General features: G+C 35.4%; 3 protein-coding genes across 3 annotated transcripts; 2 read left to right on the top strand and 1 right to left on the bottom strand.

Annotated features, from left to right (window-relative positions):
- Positions 1–463: 463 nt before the first annotated feature.
- Positions 464–1,654, bottom strand: LOC142616522 (F-box/kelch-repeat protein At1g57790-like). Its single transcript, XM_075789358.1, has one exon. It carries the CDS (start codon positions 1,652–1,654, stop codon positions 464–466), a length of 1,191 nt encoding a protein of 396 aa, XP_075645473.1.
- Positions 1,655–3,239: 1,585 nt separating this feature from the next.
- Positions 3,240–4,196, top strand: LOC142616520 (F-box protein At2g26160-like). Its single transcript, XM_075789357.1, has one exon. It carries the CDS (start codon positions 3,240–3,242, stop codon positions 4,194–4,196), a length of 957 nt encoding a protein of 318 aa, XP_075645472.1.
- A 9,869-nt stretch (positions 4,197–14,065) lies between these two features.
- Positions 14,066–14,887, top strand: LOC142616519 (uncharacterized). Its single transcript, XM_075789356.1, has one exon. It carries the CDS (start codon positions 14,066–14,068, stop codon positions 14,885–14,887), a length of 822 nt encoding a protein of 273 aa, XP_075645471.1.
- The last annotated feature ends 3,961 nt before the right edge of the window (positions 14,888–18,848 follow it).

Raw genomic sequence — 18,848 nt, 5'->3', positions numbered from 1 at the left:
TCACAAATTCTAGTCCTTGTATACGGAAGTTTGTGTGTGTTAAATTGAGTTGTGGTCATAAGAAGTAAGAATTCATTGTTTATTGCACAGTTATTTAAAATTAACATTCAAAAGTTTGGTTTTGTTATCAAAATCTAATCTGTCAAATGTTATTTTTTTTCGGTGATGAATTTTCTGTAAAGTCTAATAATCTGTACAGAGTCAGTACAAAACACAATTTTATCCGGGCAAGAAATATCACTTTAAGAATATATTGATAAAATCAAAAGTTAACACCTTAACAGTAACCACTATAGATTTTATCCAAAGCTCCAAATAAGAGAAATCATTTCGGTAACTAAAAGAACTTGGATTAAAACAACAGGGAAGGAAAAAAAGAAAAGCAACACTAGTACATCTCAGTCTATTAATTCTTCTATAATCAATTATAAATCTCTCACAAGAGAGGGAGGCATTCTCTTAATCACCATTCAAAGTCTTTGTTTAAAGTCAGTTTTGGCCCGCCCTGAATCCAACAGCAATTTCTCGGTTCCTCTACATCATGAATGTTTTTGGTAGAATAATCATCAAATATGGAATGATACTTGCCAGTTCTGAGAGAGTAGTATATGTTTTTCTTGTCTTTGATAATTGGCAAGTAAATCTTGTTACCCAATCCTCTTGGCGCAACAGGTTCTAAGAAAGACCCTCCAAAACTGATATATAGGATTCTATTTCCCAAACTTCTCACAATACGACAGACAATCTTGCGTGGTTTCATCATGGTTTTATTTACTTGTAACTTAGGTAGTTCAAAAACATGAATTGGTGTCTTAGTGTCACCCTCCTCAACCATGAATATTGCTAAAAGCTTCCCTTCATCACTCTCCACCAAGTAACTTCGATGAACTGAATCAAGCTTATCTTGAATAATGGGAATTTTATCATTATGATAAATAATCCAGTTACTTGGGTTGTCGTTTGGATCAAATACTCCTAATTCTCCATTCTCACCCAAACAATAGCACAATCCTTTGTGTAAGATTGGATTGCAATATGTTGATGGCGTAAAGTCTGGCCTTTTAATAATTGAATGGGAAGTCCAACGTTTTTCTCCACGTTTAATGAAGCCAAAATCATCCCACCTACAAATTCCAATAACAAAACAGTCGGAAGAAGTAGGCGGAGAAGAAAAACTCATGGTAATGAATGATTCTCTATCTGTGTAATTAGGGAGTTCTACTTTTTCCTTTGTGAAAGGATTGAAGAAAAAGACACTAAAATTGTCATAACCAAATCCAGTCAAGAGCAACCAACCATACTTTGAGAAGCGAATACGTGCATCCAATAATTCTGGAATGTCGATCTCACATGCATCGTGCTTTTGGTACGCAGGGTGAAAGAATGTGCATTTATGAGAGCCAACAGACATTAAACATGGAGATAGAGACCATGGAGAATCAGTTAAGGTTGAGACCGCTGGTCGAGGAAAAGAAGTGCTTGATCGCCATGATTTGCATATAACACGAAAGGTTGTAAAGTCCCCAGCTAAAACATATGAGGAAACTAAACATAGAAGCTCAGGTGGAAGATGAGACCAGGATCTGTGTAATCCCTTTTTATTTTCTTGATTTTCTTGATCTTCGGTAGAATATCTTACAATTTGTTTGGCCATGTGTAGTTCCACTCCCGCCGATTTCTTCCTTCTTTACGTAAAGGCTATATATTGGAAAGAGAAACAATATCACCCTTGTAAAGGTTTCTCAATATTGAAAGTACAATTATACAAAACGAATTCATATACTATCACAAAGTAAAGAGTTTCTCAGATAAAAATAAATTGAACACAAAATATTTTGACCAAAAAAAAAAAAGAAAAAAAGAAAAAGAAGGCAAAGGCAAATTTAAAAACAAGTCCTCCTATTAAAAGTGTGGTCCTAGAGTGAGGTACATCAATTAGAATTCTCAAAATACAAAAGCTTTACTTCAATATTACGAATTGAAATTTCAATAGAAACTGGATAGTAAAAGTTGTACATGATACCTTGATTTCGTTTAAAAAAAAAAAACAGATAAAAAGTCGATGATACCTTGATTGCTTTCAAGCTTCTTGGCTCAGAATCATCATCACCACCAAAAATCGATTGCTTTTCCTTATCAAAGGAATTGTTTCTGTCGTCAACCTGAGACTTCTAATGCACTATTCGGCTTTTATAAGCTATTTATTTAGACTCCTAATGCACTTGGAACTTAGTTCTATTCAGGCGGTGGCTTTCTTTGTCCTTGTGGGACAAGGAATAATAATAAGACTCCTACTAATGCACTTAAACTTATTAGTTCTCTGTTTAGATTCCTAATGCACTTAGAAGTTAGAACAGGCGGTGGCTTTCCTTTGAATAATAGTAATACGAATTGCACTTGGACTAGGAATACAAAGTTTATTATATATACAAAGTTTCTTCAATTTAAAAACGCCAATCAAATATTCTGCCTCTCAAGTAGTAATGCATCTGCCTGAGTTTGCTCTTGCTCATTCAAGGACTTCTCTCGGATCCAGGTTTTGATCTATTTTTGTATTTTCTTTGAACTCTAATGAATTTATGTTCTTTAACACTTTCAATCTCTTTTTGCTTATATTTGATTTATGATACCTGATTCTAATCATGCCTTAGATTGATAACTAGTGCACTAATTTAATTTGTGTTCTTGCTAGAACAAATCTTACTCTCCAATACTTTCTGCCTCCATACTCGGTGCTTTTAATAAACCTTCGTTCCATTTAAACACCGTTAGGTTTTTATGTATTTTTTGTACTTCATTATATAAACAATATAACCATTTAGGGTTTTACACTGTCCTAGGTTGTTGGGTCTTATGTATTTTTTGTGTTATCTTTTTCTTGCTTTTGTTCTCTTTACATTATTTTTTCTCCATTAACTTTAACATATTCCCTTTTCATATTTGCAATTATTTGGGGTCCTTATTCTCTTGATTTTTGGGTTTGATTGACATTGGTGGCCGAAGTTCTAGTTTTTTTTTTTTTTTTTTGTGTGTTATTTTAAATTTTATCTTTTTGTCTCACATTTAAAAAATAAGTCATTAGAAATTACGAGATACCAAACTTTAGTTGTTTTTTGTAATGTGACCGTAGTGGCTTATTTGATTTATATTTTGTATCCCATATACTAAATTAATGTGGTTTATTATATTTTGTATCTCATATGCTAAATGTGATTTTAATTGCTAACAGCACAAACAAAATGGAAGTAGCAAAAGTAGAGAAACAAAATACGCATTCCTATCCTGTCACAGCTTCTCGATTGTATCCTTGGCTTGTAATCCTTGATTGTAAGCAAGGACAGAGGCAAATTTTCTTTGACGTATCAAAAAATCATTATCAGACAAAAAATATTCCTGAGATGTGTAACAAACTAATATACGCTTGTTCTCATGGATGGTTGGTTTTGGTTGATCCTGATCCTGATCCTGATTCAATGGATTGTTATCTTTGGAATCCCATCTCTTTAGAAAGGGCTCAGCTTCCATCATTGGAATCCATTGATTACCAAGGCTGCATTCTATCGTCGTCTCCAAGTGATCCTGAATGTCATATCTTGTTTTTCAATAGATTGGAAAACTCTCTTTTGGTTTGCCAAAAGGGTGACCTTGAATTTAACAAACAAGTTGGTATATTTGCTGAAGATGTTGAACTATGGAACTTTGCAATGGTTGGAAAAACAATCTATTGTTTGACATTAGGAAATACTCTGTATACAGCTGAATTTGTGGGTCGAACAGTCCAGTTTACACGAATTATAATGGAGAAACTTCCTAGGCCATCACCATTGGACCTTCCAAAATTTGATGCTTTTATCGTTGAATCTTGTGGTGAACTCTTTCTAGTTCACATGATGTTTTTTGGATTTCGCATGGAAGAGGTCTATGGATTCTTTGTCTTCCGAATGGATTTTGAAGAGAAGAGGTGGGTTAAAGTGAAAAGTATAGGAGATCGAACTATTTTCTTAAGTCAGCATAACGGCACTGGTTGCATGTATTCTTTGGCAACAGATTTGGGAATTAAAACAAACTCAATCTACTTTACGATGAACGGCCAGAGACTTCTTTATGTGTTTGACTTGGAAAGTCTATGTATTTCAAAGTCTTTACCTTGTTCAACTGTAAGCCGTGATTTAGAACAATATTGGGTAATGATTTAGTCTTTTGGATCTACAGTAAGGCAGTATGTTGAACCCAAAGTATACATGTTTTGTTGTGGTTAACAGTTTTAATTATGAGTTGTAATATATGAATTTTTGTTATGCATGAATAGTTATTAACATTATCAGCAATAATTTTAGAACAATGACCTATTTGATCTACCTTTCTGATGGACTCCTCATTGTCATTGTTCATATTGGATCATAAGAATGAATTAGTGTTTTCAAAGATTACTGCCAGGGATACTATCTCCTTCTATTGCAAGTTTTTAACAAAATGATGTGCTAGTTTATGTGTTAATAACCACTGGCAATTAAATTTTTTTTTTTTTTAAAGTCATATCACATTACAATATTCAATAAACCATCAACACAATAACATCTGAAACAAATCAAAAGAAGAACACAAATTTGGACGGAAGGTTTACGTAATTAAGTCTTGTTAGTGTTAAATCTATCTTGTTTAGTTGATCGGCTTTATTTTAGTTTTTTAAACACAATAATGAAAATTTTCAATATCATATGACCATATGACAATTAAATTATTAAATAGCTATGTTACCCTCTATGTAGCAGCCTGTCACATTAAATAGGGGTTTTTCAATATCTTGGACACTCTATAGGCTTGTGACCTCCCAAGTGGGCGACAAGACCATTCTTATTGAAATACCTAAAGGCCCATTTGGGCTTTGATTTGCTTGTAGCTGTTGTTGTGGACCAAAAATTCATGTACATTTTAGCATAAAATTAATTTCTTTCTTTCTTTTTTTTTTCCTTTCTATTTTACGTACTTGCTTTTCAAAATACACTACATTAGCCTTGTGTGCGCAATATAAGATAAATAACTTAGGGAGACTCCTTGGGTAGTTAATATAAAATATTGAGATACACTTTAACCTAAAAGGCCTAAGCCCAATGTAAATGAGCTCAACTATGTTATATTATTATTATCCACTCATTCTTCTCATCATTATTCAATGTGGAACTTTACTAACGCTTGTACACACAACATTAGAAAGGACATTCGTGCATCCATTAGCCTCTCCTTAGAAATGATTAAGTCTGCTTTATTCACATTCCCATTAGACACATACACTCATCTATAATAAGTCTCAAAAAAGTATTAATGATCTTGCTTGGTTGAATAATATCAATAGTGGTCAGAGAGTCAAGTTCAATTTCTAGGTAAGTAGTACCCATCTTTAAAAGCCCTCAACTCAAGCTTGAAGGTTGTTAGAATTATTGGTTAAATAATTAAATTTACCATATTCCAAAAGTTTTGGGACAATCAATAATTTAACATGGTATCCGAGCATGAGATCCTGAGTTCGATCTTTGTCTCTTCCACTCTACGTCTCATTTAAATGCTCACGATCTCTATCTCCTCCACTCTACCTCTCATTTAAATTCTCACGTGTTAGTCCTCACCTATTAAAAGGTAGTTTTGGCCCACACATAAGTGGGAGTGTTAGAAGTATTGGCTAAATGATTAAATTTACCGTATTCCAAAAGCTGAATCGATAATTTAACTAAGGCTTTGTCACACCATTTCTTATGAAGACATTTTTAATCACATATCTCTATCACCTCTTTAGGTACCCCCTCCTCCCGCAACATTGTGATTCCTTATAGAGAAGTTGATTTTATTTGGAGAGGAGAGGGGGGTATGTTGAACCTAACCAAAAAATTTTAATTTTATTTATTTTTTATTTTTTATTTTTTATAATTCAATAATTAAAAAGGAAGGGGGGATTTGAACAATAAGCATCTCTATTGAAAACACCAAAATGTATTAGTTAAGTTACAAGATTTTAGCTTAATTTCAATATATAAACAATAAACATATCCAGGTTTTAAAGAGAGAGAGAGAGAGAGAGAGAAGACAACACCCAAGTTTTAGTGGTTCACAATAGATGGGAAAATGTTGAATAACTTCTCCTCATGACAATCATGTATATTAAGGTCTGGACCGTGCGATTTGAATTTATGTTATAGGGTTGTATCTATGTAAAAACGATTTGAATTTATGGTATCATATGAAGCTCTTCTTTGTCCAATGTAGCCTAATCATTAAAAGCAAAACATATTTATAAAAAGGAAACAAAGTTTCAAGTCAATATTTGTTCACATTCATAAAAAAAGAAAAAGAGAGGCAATAATTATTTACATAAGGAGTACTGAACCACTAAAATAAACTTCTAGGTAAATTTCACTAATTTACCCTGAGGTTTAGGCTAATGCCAAGGAGGTCCAAAACATTTCAAAACTAACCAGGTTCATCCTAAACCCAACTTGGTCCAAACCACCGTTTAAGCCCCATTAGTAATTTAAGCCTCTCCTCTCTCTCCCCTCTCTCAGATTCTCTCATCTCTCTCGTCCCTCTCTCCTCTCATCTCAACTTTTCTCATCCCCTCCTTAACCCTAAACTCCGATCAAATCCCTCAAAATATCATGGTTATTTCCAGCAGGCCATAGTCGCCACGAACTATCACTACGATGGTTATCTCTCTCTCAAGCTTAGCCATAGCTCCATGAAGCCCACACCACCACAGATGGTAGCTGAGCTCAACGATGCCACCACAACCACTGATTGCTGCCATCTCCTCTCTATCTTTCTTCTCCTCTTCTTTATTTCCTCTGGTCATTTATGGCCAAAATCTCCTTTTGTCTTTGGTTTTGTGATTGGTTAATTTAGGGATTGGGTTTTCTATTGGCTTTAGGGATTTAGTGATTTTGATTTGGGTTTGTAAACTGGAGTACTGGGTGTTTTAGGGATTGGAAAAAGAGACTTTGGGGTTGATTTTGAAATGGCTTTGGATGTACAGCTCATATAAATGTAATGCATGCTCCATGTACATGAATGCGTGTATATGTGTCTAAGAGCCCGTTTGGTTGGGCAGTTTGGTTGGGTAAACACGCTTTTTTTTAATGAAAACGCTAATTATAAGTTGTTTGGCTAGGCAATTAATAAATAAATGCGTTTTTACAAAACGCCAAAAAGTGCGTTATCAATTCACAGTATCGGTCAACTTTTTTCAAAACGCAAATTTAAACTAATATCATGTTTTCCAATTTCACTTGTTTTGGGTTCAAAATACCGAATATACCCTCAAAAAAATACCCTCCCTTCTCATTAATCTCCTCTATTCTCTATCACCTCTGCCTGTTTAACCGTGCACCTATATAGATGATTTGAGTCACGCATCTATCCCACTTTTTATGGGGCAAGGTTCATATTTTTAGTTTTTCTTTTCTATCATTTTCGTTTTGGTTTTGGTTCAATGAGGTGGCACTCTAATTTAACGCCTAGTAAACAAATCTATGTTATGCCGGAATTGGAGTTGGCATATGGATAACATGCAGGAATAATGGTAAATGTTAAGGGCTCATTTTTATTATTTTATGAATAGTCTGCCAAACTTTCAATTAAAGATCAACAACCATTACATTGAAACAGTGAGACTTCTGCTACAACCATAGAGAGGCTAATAGGCTGCAATTTATGATAAGCCCATTATAGTAATCGCACCTATTATCTAAATGTTCAATGAATAGAAACAACACTTTTCTACATATTTTACCAAATGCTTAATTGTGATTTTAAAATTTGTGTTTTAAAAACACACTTTTTGAAACCACTATTATTTAAAAACGCCTTTTTTCAAACAGCTTATCTAAACGGGCCCTAAGTCAGTGAGTGTGTGTAAGATTTGTTTGTGGTAGTGGGCTTTGAAACAATTTTGTGGTGACATAGTGATTTTGTAAAAAATAAGCTTCTATTTCTACTAGAAGATGATCGGAAATTTGCGCCTCCACCACCATTGAACACATTCCAGCCCCACATTCTAGCCTGTTCATATCAGTAGGCTGCTTGAGATATATGGGTATGACATAATTTTAGATCTTAATTTTTTTTGTGAAATTGACACTTTCCCTCACTCAAGCTTTTTATTTTTGGCATAGGATGTTCATGGATTCAAAACTAAACCTTAGGATTTTTGCGTTGGTTTCATGTGGTTTTGTACAAGAGAATAGTCTTTTGTTTTAGCTGTCTTGAATCTCTGTATATGAATAATTGAGATGAGAGAAAAAGAAGAGAGGGATGACTAACAAAGGAGCGAATTAGAGAGAGGAGAGGGAGAATAGAGCACAAACTAACGGGTCAAACGATGGTTAGGGGCTAACTTGGGTTTAGGGACTAATTTGGTCTATTTTGAATATCTTGGACCTATTTGACATTAGCCCAAATCTCATGGTTGGTTAGTGAAATTTGCCACAAACTTTTTTTTACCCAAAAAAAAAAAAAGCCTGTTATGATTTGCAAAATTATAGCGCCATGAAATTTGCCACAGACTTTTTTATACCAAAAAAAAAAAAAAAAAAAGCCTACTATGATTCGCAAAATTATAGCACCATCCATAATAAAGTGTTTCATGGACAGCTACCTCTCATCAGGCCTAAGAGGAGCATTTGCTAGATCCTGTATCTCCATCTTACTCTTGATCAAACATGACTTTCTAGTGTTAAAATCTACTTTGTCCAAGTCCTTTGCGATACCCATGTGCCCATACAAAATATGTTCCTCCAGCTTTTCTCCTTGGTTTCCTGCATCCTAGCTTTTGCTGCTTTTACCATTGTTGGATGTTATTCTGTCAAAATCTACTCTACCTCACTTATTTTCATCAAAATGCTTATGAAGCTTCTCTGCATCTCTTAGGCCAGTGAAAGTACCCAAGAACTTTATGACCATAACACTTTTATCTAAGGATCTCCCCAAGCACACTTTGATTCTTCCCCTTATAAAACCTTTCTCTGCCATAACAAGGCAAACCATTATAATGTAGTATATGGCATTGTAATTAATTGTTTAATTTTTTGCTCAATTTTCACTATTCACAGGTGTAGACACTCGATTTTGCACCCCTGATTTAATCAAGGAAGATGAGTGGAATTACCATCCATGTACCCCAAAAATCATGATTGCATTACATACATTAACTCATTCATTTCATATCATAAAAATGATCTTAAGGTTCTAATGGTCGCAACGGTGTGTCCGGTTTTCAAATCGAACCATCGGATCGAAAGATATCGCATGATCAAGTTTACGCGGTTAGTGTCTAGGTAGAGTCGATCATGCATGATTGATTTAAATTAATTCTGATTGGTAAAACAATCAAAATTATTTAAATAATTTTGTGATTGGTTGATAATTAGTGTCTAAGATAGAATTGCTTGCATAAGAATAAAATGGATGATTGGATAGCGATAAAATTGTGTATAATTTGAATTTTATCAAGATTTATTTTAGGATATTTATCTACAAGAAAATTTTTCTTGAAAAGACCTAAATTATCTAGAATAGACTTAGAATACGGATTGAAAACACGTCTAGGTGCAAGGACCAGCTAAAAAATACCTAAAAATGGAGTCCAAAATGCACCTAAGCAAGGAAGTACGTTTGCTGCCCAAAAGTACCATTCGGCACTTTAAAAGTGTCGAATGGCACCCTTAAGGGCTAAGGCCCAACTTCCTTCAGGTGACGATAAGGCACATCCTTTTCTATCTTTTTGCAGAAGGACGAGTCCTGATTCGTATTCTAACCATCTAAACTATTTTTTAGAGTTTTCTAACCTCTATAAATAGAGACTGGATCTCATAATTCAACACAGTCTTTAATGCTCTCAAGAGGCATTACTCACACCCTCAAATCTCTGATATTTTCTGATCTCCTCTCTAATGTTTTCTGTTGAGGTTAGGGTTTTTAGGTTTCAAAGATAATTGTATAAATTTATTTGAACCCTAAAACATCCTCTCAAGAAGAAGAAGTGCTCCATGCAAGAGGTTGTTTTCAACTATCCTTTTCTTTTCTTTATGCCTTTCTCTTATGATAATGCATGCATGTTTCTTTAGTTTAGTTGTGTCAAATATCTACAATATGAATTGTTAATGATTGTTTTGTTAAAGCATGATCTTGAATCTTTTATTGTAATTGTGATCTTTTTCTTAATTTTAAAGATCTGCATATAACCAATTCTTTTTTCAAAATAAAACAAGTCTTCATTTTCCTTATATGTAGATCTGAATTTTTCTTAAAACAAAACAAATCTACATCTTCATTTTTCTCCAATTAAAAACGGATCTGCATCTTCCTTAGATGTAAATCTGATTTTTTTTCTTAATATAAAATGGATCTACATCTTCATTAGATGTAGATCTAAATTTTTCTTCAAATAAAACGGATCTACATCTTCATTAGATGTAGATTTGAATTTTTCTTTAAAATAAAATGGATTTGCATCTTCCTTAGATGCAGATCTGAGTTTTTCTCAAAAAACTGGTTTGCATCTTCATTAGATGCAAATCTGAATTTTTTTACTACAAAAACTTATTTGTATCTTCCTTAGATACGGATCCGATTTTTTACATATGCGGAGTTTTGAAAGAAAGAAAAGATCATACATGATTGTGTTTGTTGTTTGTTTTCTTTAGTCCATGTAGCATAAATTATTTTATGAATGAAATCCTCTCCATAAAAAATCTTTATCATAATTTTGAACAAATAAAAACAAGATTTGATTTTTCTGTCATCAAAAAACCATTTTTTTAATCATCACAAAACAAATCTGGTCTTTTACAAAGCTAAAACCATTTTTAAAAAATTTTCAAAAAACAGATCTAGTTTTTATAAACCAAAATTAAATTTTTTTTTTTATCACAACAACAAATTTGAATTTTTTTATTTCACATGTTCAACATATCATTCATAGCATGCATAAAATGGGTACATAGGTCACAAGAGTCTAGAAGACAAGACTCTGTCTTAGCGGAATGGGTGCCTAACACCTTCCCATTCTGTAACCTATCCTCCGAATTTAGGTCTTTAGATAAGTAGATCTAAGCCTTGTCCTTATTTTTATTTTGGGTAGAATGTAATTAGAACAAAAAGCCATTTAATTATTTTGGTAGATTGTAGCTAGGACTCAAAGCCATGCAATTTTTCAATTATGTTTTTTTTTTTTTTGTCAATCAATGAGATGAAACGATTCAGCCATGTAAAGTTTTTATTTAGTTTTTCTTATTTTTTTGTATAAAAAATAAGTGACGACTCCACACCACTTACCCAAAAAGAGAGGTACCCTAAAAAGCACTCAAAAATCCCTCTTTTTTGAGAGGCACCCAACTTTTGCGGTCTCTCACAGTGGCGACTCCGCTGGGGATGTCGAGGGCTAAGTTTTGTATTAGACTTAAGTGACCAAATATGTACCCCTATTTTGCATGGTCTTGCATGATATTGTTGTTTGTTTGTATATTTATGTTTAATGAGATGTTGTATGATACTTTGTTGTATATTTGTTGTTTGTATTGTTTGTTAAAATCTTTCCCTAACTATCATAGTGTGTGTCATTTAAACAATATGTATGCACCACTTTCAACAACTTGTGGTGGTATTAGCCATGGATCACCGGTCTTTATTAGATTCGGGTACCCAATGGCGAACTCACCAACTCATAGCCTAAAGTCACTAGATCATTTCTTGTTGATTGTAAAGGACAAACCATGTCGCTCGGACCAACGCAATGTTCATTACATTACAAGTTGGGAGGTGTAACATCCTAGCTATGGGAAACAATGAAACAACAAACTCACCTTACAACATAATGACTTAGAACCTGCCCTTAGGTCTGTCTCGATTAAAATTTCATTGCATGCTATGTGTGTTTGTTTTGGTTGATTGATTGATGTGGATGGGGTCTTAGTTTTGATTAACCCAACCAAGCCTATCATTAGGGGAGAATTTGGTCAAGATCTGAAGAAAGGCTGCAAAGAGAACCTAAGCCTAACATTCAAGCCAGTAGCTCCAGTTCCAAGCCCATCACTCTCATTACAGTACTAAAGCCCTTAAGCATAGAAGAAACTCCACTGCTACAACATCATAATCCCATATCCGACCTACAAGATACTTTAAACCCCAACCAAATCACCCAAAACCCACAAATAGGGGAAGACACTTCAAACCCCAAGTAAATAACCAAACATCCACAAGTGGGGGGGGGGGGGGAGAGATACTGCAAACCCCAATCAAACTACCAAGCACCAATATATGGCTAAAGACACTTCAAACCCCAATCAAACAACCTAATACCCACAAACAGCGGGTTACATCTCGAACCCCAAGATATCGATCCAAATGACCCGATAAAAATTGTCCACATCACAAGGGGGGAGACACTTCAAACCCCCGCATTTTGTGACTGACAAACCTACAGACATGGAGATTGACAAAGAAGCCATGGAGTATATGGATGAAGATCCTGCGGTACTGATGCCGAGAGAAAAAGGAACTTACTGGGAGCCACCTGCCATTGTGGAAGCTATAATCGAGTTAAAGAACTGGGCATGAGAGGGAGTCGCCCACCCCATAGAGGACTCTGTGAGGAAGATCAAGACCGTCAAGTCAGTCACTCTTGCCAAGAAGATTAAGACTACCGAGCCCGTCACCCTTGCCAAGAACATTGTTTCTGACCCTATTGAGTCTATTTCTGCTAGTATTTCTATCCTGTTAAGTCTGTTTGTGATAGTTTTCCAGTTGAGTTTGATTAAGTTAAGTCTATTGAGTCTGTTGAGAACTCTTTTCCTTTTAATATGATTTCTGATTTTGCTTATTTGTTGGCTTTAAATGTTTCTGAAATTGGTAAAGAAACTCTTAATAATAAGGAATTAAAACATGGACACCTAGAACCCATAAAAGAAGAAACCCAACCCATTAACCTGGGAACTGATGATGAACCCAAAATAATACAAGTGGGCAATACCTTAACCACTTCTAAGAAAGATGCATTAGTGGAACTGCTGATAGAGTTCAAGGAGTTCTTTGCCTGGTCCTACGAAGACATGCCTGGGATTGATATAGATATAGTACAACATTGCATTCCAATAGATCCAACCATAAAGCCGGTCAAGCAGAAGTTGAGAAGAATGAAGCTCGAATGGACTCTCAAGATCAAGGAAGAAATGGAGAAATAGTACAATGTAGGATTCTTGAGGGTGATCAACTATCCAGAATGGTTAGCTAATGTGGTTCTGGTACCAAAGAATGATGGGAAGGTTAGAATGTGTGTACATTTTCGAGATTTGAATAAGGCCAGCCCAAAAGATGATTCTCCTTTGCCTCACATTGACATCCTTGTGGACAACATAGTAGGTCATGCATTGCTATCGTTTATGGATGGATTTTCAGGGTACAATCAAATGAAGTTGGCTCTAGAAGATATGGAGAAGACCTCCTTCATTACACCATGGAGGACATACTACTACAAGGTCATGCCATTTGGCCTTAAAAATGCTAGTGCTACTTATTAACGTGTAGCCACTACTTTGCTACATGACTTGATTCATAAAGAAGTAGAAGTTTATGTTGATGATATGATAGTGAAGTCCAAAGACGATGAAGGGCACATACGGCTTAAAGGAAGTTCTTTGAAAGAATTCGGTTCTACAAGTTACGGAAGAAATGCACTTTTGGAGTTACATCCGGAAAACTGTTAGGGTTTATGGTAAGCTAGAGGGAAATAAAAGTTGATCCTGACAAAATCAAAGCAATAGTAGAGATGAAGCCCCTAAGAACTGAAAAGGAGATCTGAGGATTTCTAAAGAGGATACAGTATATCAGCAGGTTCATAGCTCAACTCACCATGACATGTGAACCAATCTTCAGATAGCTTAAGAAGGAGGTCCCTATTATATGGAATGAACAATGCCAAGAAGCCTTTGAGAAGATCAAGAATTATCTGATGAAACCACCAATACTTGTCCCACTGGTACTTGAAAAGCCATTGTTGTTGTATCTCACCACTATAGATACAGTTATGGGGGCTCTACTTGCTAAATACCTAGAGGAGACTAGAAAGAAGAATGCAATCTACTACATCAGCAAGAAGATGTTGTCTTATGAAGAGAAGTATTCACCATTAGAGAAGACATGTGTAGCAATTGTATGGGCAACTCGCAAACTCAGACACTATATGCTTGCTTACAAGGTTTTGTTGATTGCAAGAATGGATCCTTTGAAGTACTTAATGGAAAAGCCTTTACAAGATGGGAAGACAGCTAAACGGGTCTTACTTCTATCAGAATTTAATAATAAGTATATGACTCAAAAATTTGTGAAAGGGAGAGCAATTGCTGATCATTTAGCTCATTGTTCACTAGAAGAAGTTGAAGAAATTCAAGGAGACTTTCCAGATAAAGACATCATGGGGATTGAGGTAGAATCCTGGAAGATGTACTTTGACGGGACCACAAATCAAAATGGAAGTGGAATTGGAGTTCTCTTAATTTCTCTAAAAGGGGCACATATTCCATTTTCTGGCAAACTCAACTTTCCAACCACTAATAATGTTACTGAATATGAAGCTTGCATTATGGGCCTACAATCAACCTTAGGCCTAGGGGTGAAAGAGTTGGAGGTATACGGAGACTTAGTTTTGATAATCTCTCAGATTCATAATAAGTGGAAGATCAAAGAAGAAAGGATGATACCTTATCATGAATGTCTTCAAAAGTGGGCATCAAAATTCAGCAAGATTCAATATCAATATGTGTCAAGGATGCAAAATCAAATTGCAGATGCTTTAGCAACCATGGCATCCATGATGGATGGGCCAAAAGAAGATGAAGTAGACCAATAGTGTCGGAACAAAAAGAAGAATTTGCCTACTGCATGACAATAGAAGAGGATGAGGGAAAGAATGGGGAAGGCGAATGGTATTCAAACATCCTACAATACCTCAAGGATGGAACATACCCGAAGTTTGCAGAAAAGAATGATCAATTAACCATCTAGAGGCTATTTATCAATTACATTATTTGTGGTGAAAGGCTTTACAGAAGATCATATGATAGAATTCATCTCCTTTGTGTAATCACCAAGGAAGTACAGCAAATAATTGAAGAGGTTTATGAGTCAAGTTATGGGCCATATATGAATGCACACATGCCGCCAAGGAAGATAATGAGACAAGGCTACTACTGGACTACTATGGAAGCCAATTGTGCAGCTCATGTTCAAAAGTGTCATCAATGTCAAGTCCATAGAGATCTGAAACACATGCCACCCATGCCACTACATACTATTACATCACCCTAGCTATTCTCTACATGGGGAATAGACATTATTTGAAAGATTCACCCAATAGCATCCAATGGCCATGAATTCATACTCGTAGCCATTGATTACTTTACTAAATGGGTAGAGGTTGCCTTATACAAGGTTCTGAATTCAAAGAAAGTTGCTCCTGTAGACCAATATCATCTGTAGATATGGGGTACCACATGAAATTATCTCTGACAATGTGTAACATTTCAAAGGAGAAACAGAGAAGCTACTACGACAGTTCAATATTCAACACCACAAGTCTTCACCTTACTGTCCTAAAACCAATGGAGCAGTTGAGGCTGCTAATAAAAATATAGGGCGAATCTTGAAGAAGAATACAAAGAACTACAAGGACTGACACCTGCAGTTACCCTATGCACTCTAAGAGTACAGAACATCAATTTGATTTTCCACAAGAGCCACTCTTTATTCATTGGTGTACGGGATGGAAGCAATACTTCCCATTGAGATGGGTGTTCATTCATTAAGGACAATATTGGAAAGTGAAATCCTTAAAACAGATTGGTTGCAAAGTAGATATAATCAGCTGTGCATGCTAGATGAGAAAAGACTTAAGGCCTTGTATCATATTCAGGGTTACCAAAGGAGGCTTAGGAAAGCTTTTGACAAGAAAGTGAGAACCAGAGATTTGAAGTTGGGAGATTTAGTGTTGAAGGAAATTTAAGCCCCAGTTCATGATGCAAACGAGAAGTTCAAACAAAATTTGGCAGGCTCATACATTATTAAACAGATATACTTTGGAGGAACAGTAAGACTGATGGATTTAGATGTGAACTCTTTCACTGAGCCAACCAACGTAGATCAACTGAAGAAGTACCACATCTAAGGTGGTAGTCTGAAAGTACCACGTCTGAAGTGGTTGCAAATTATGTTATTTTCTTTCCTAGGCTTGAGGAAAAAAAAAAAAAAAAAGCTCGCTAGGCTGAAAACCTGAAAGGGCAATCTCCACATAAGGAGAGTAAAAAAAAGAGAAAGTGAGAGAGTTTGCTAGGTTGAAAACCCGAAAGGGCAACCTAGGCAAAAATTAAGGCAAATAAAAATCAATGAACTACGTGATGACCTGGTCCTTCTACTAAGGGGTACATAGGCAACCATACATTAGTCTAGTCACAATTTCCCAAAACCACCATTTGCCCATTAACCAAAATTTTCAAAAATTCAACCATTTCATTAAACCATTTCATTACACAAAATCCAAGAACCAAAACCCTAAATCAAACCATATAATAAATAAAATAAAACAAAAAACCAAACCCCAAAAGCCTGCACCCTAAACAAAACCCTTAACCTGTAAACCTTGAATGATTCCTAAACATAAGAGTTTTTACATCAACTTCTAAATAAATATGTTCAAAGCCAAAAAAGAAAAAAAAAAAAAAAAAGATCACTTTGTCTTCAGTCTTTTCCCTTTTGATTGATCACTGATTTCTTCTGTGTTAGGTGTTTCGTCATTCTTGTCCCTTCTTTTGAATTCATAGTTGTCTTCATCGTGTCTTTCCCAGTTGTCTCTGAGAAACTGTTCTCTCATAGCAACCATCTCAACTTCCTTGTCAACAATTTTGTTTATCAACCAATTAGAGTATTCTATAGTCATCCTTTGAAAGTGAACCTTGATAAAAGATTGGTCCACTCTGTCAGCCATCTCCAATTCAACAGCATGTTCTTTACAGAAGTAGGATTTGTGTCCACAAGAGTGATAGGTCTTCTTCTTTTGCCACCAGGCATTCCTTGCTCATATTTGAATTGCCTCAAGAGTCTATCTCCCTTGTAGAAAGTTGCCCTCTACAACCTAATAAGGAAGATGTGATCTAATCCTGGAGACTGCAGTAGAGGGGGTGGGCACTTCCATCAATAACAGTTCCATTGGATTGAGGTACTGGATTTCTTGCCCCAATCACTTTCAGTTTGGCACTCAGTTCTAATTACAATCTTGCTAAGAAAATTGCTAGGCCCATAATTACCGGTTGTAGGCTTGGCAATCATATCCAGTCACTCCATCAGCCATATCTACAAAGTCAAAGGACTCCCTAAAAAGTTTTGAGATTCTCCACCATGAAATATAGCATCTAGTCCTTGAAGAGTTTCTACCAAGATCAAAGATATAGGGTTATCACCATCCTTAATTTGATTCACAACATTTATGGCTCGAGCATCCACAAAACCACTTCTTCTAGAGCAAAGCAAAAGTTTTCCCATGAAGCATAGGGCCAAGCCAAAGTTTTTCTGCATATTGTTGGTCATTCCATAGGTGCATTTGTTAATCAGCTTGAAAACAATTACACGAAGATTCACCATATGTCCTTCAATGATACTACTTGTAATGGAAGTAGGAAGACCGAGAGCATCAGACAAAGATTCCTTATGCCTGGGATCACAAGAAACCGCTACAGATTTTCTGCTTAGATCATAGCTTAGGATAGCTGAAAATTCTTCAATTGTTGGACATATTTCAGCATTTTTAAACCGGAACACTTGATCTTCGAGATCCTAGAATTTCACAGTAGTATAAAGAAAATCCCACTTGATGTTGACATTCCTCAGAGCCTTAATTTCTTCTAATTTGTAGGCTGTAAAATTAGTCTTGGTACTGAAATCAAAGCTACGAACCCATCTGTTGATATCATGAATTGTTGAATGAGAAAAGTTGTGATTGCTAGCCATGGATGACTTTTGCTTATGATTATTTTTTTTGCTAACCTTGATGCAGGGATTTATTGCAGGAGAAATCATCAATATTAGCTACATCAACTCCTAAGGCAGGTTTGAAATCGGTTTCAGAGAGTTTGTAACTTAGTAGGAGAGTGTTTCATGATCACAAACGAAGAAAATATTTTTCAAAAAAAGCAAAAATGTGAAACACACATTGGAAAAGCATAAGGAGTTAGCCCACCATGGCATGAGCGTCGTGGCGTGGCCAAATGCCATTCGGCACTCCTCATGCGTCAAGTGGCTCGCAGCCCCTCCATCGAACATCCATGCAATTTCATGTTCTCGAACATTTTTTTTAAGGATCAATAACGCTCAAAAGGAATTTTTTTTGGTCAAACAGGGGAATTCTGACGTGCCTAACTCCCTTATTTTCAAAAATCATCACTTACATCATTGTTTTCAAAAATTGACCAAATCAAGTTTTTAAGACTCATGAATTCATGTTCCAAACTAGGGGCATTCGCCCATGCCTCATTCATGTTTAAAAAAAGAGAGACCACCATCATCATCTTTTCAAAAAAAAAAATCATCTTTGAGATTTCAAAAAAAATCATGCATTCATTTTTAAACTAGAGGCATTTAGCTCCGCCTCATTCAAGCAAGTGCAGATTCCAATAGAGCTAATCAAGATAAGTTTAAAATGATACTACAAGACTTCATTAGGTGAATTCTAAACTTGTCTCATCTAAAGTTTCTACATGATCCAAGGTGATTCCTAGGATAAAGAATTTGATGATGCAAAGAGGATCAGAAGGCTGGATGCT

This window comes from Castanea sativa, chromosome 11 (assembly GCF_040712315.1).
Source record: "Castanea sativa cultivar Marrone di Chiusa Pesio chromosome 11, ASM4071231v1".
Taxonomy (NCBI): domain Eukaryota; kingdom Viridiplantae; phylum Streptophyta; class Magnoliopsida; order Fagales; family Fagaceae; genus Castanea; species Castanea sativa.
Note: the sequence above shows the minus strand (reverse complement) of the source record. Positions and strands in the feature narration are given on the sequence as shown.

Bases quoted from the DNA above. Each gene is read 5' to 3' on its own strand.
- LOC142616522 (XM_075789358.1), bottom strand. From the start codon at position 1,654: ATGGCCAAACAAATTGTAAGATATTCTACCGAAGATCAAGAAAATCAA.
- LOC142616520 (XM_075789357.1), top strand. From the start codon at position 3,240: ATGGAAGTAGCAAAAGTAGAGAAACAAAATACGCATTCCTATCCTGTC.
- LOC142616519 (XM_075789356.1), top strand. From the start codon at position 14,066: ATGGGGGCTCTACTTGCTAAATACCTAGAGGAGACTAGAAAGAAGAAT.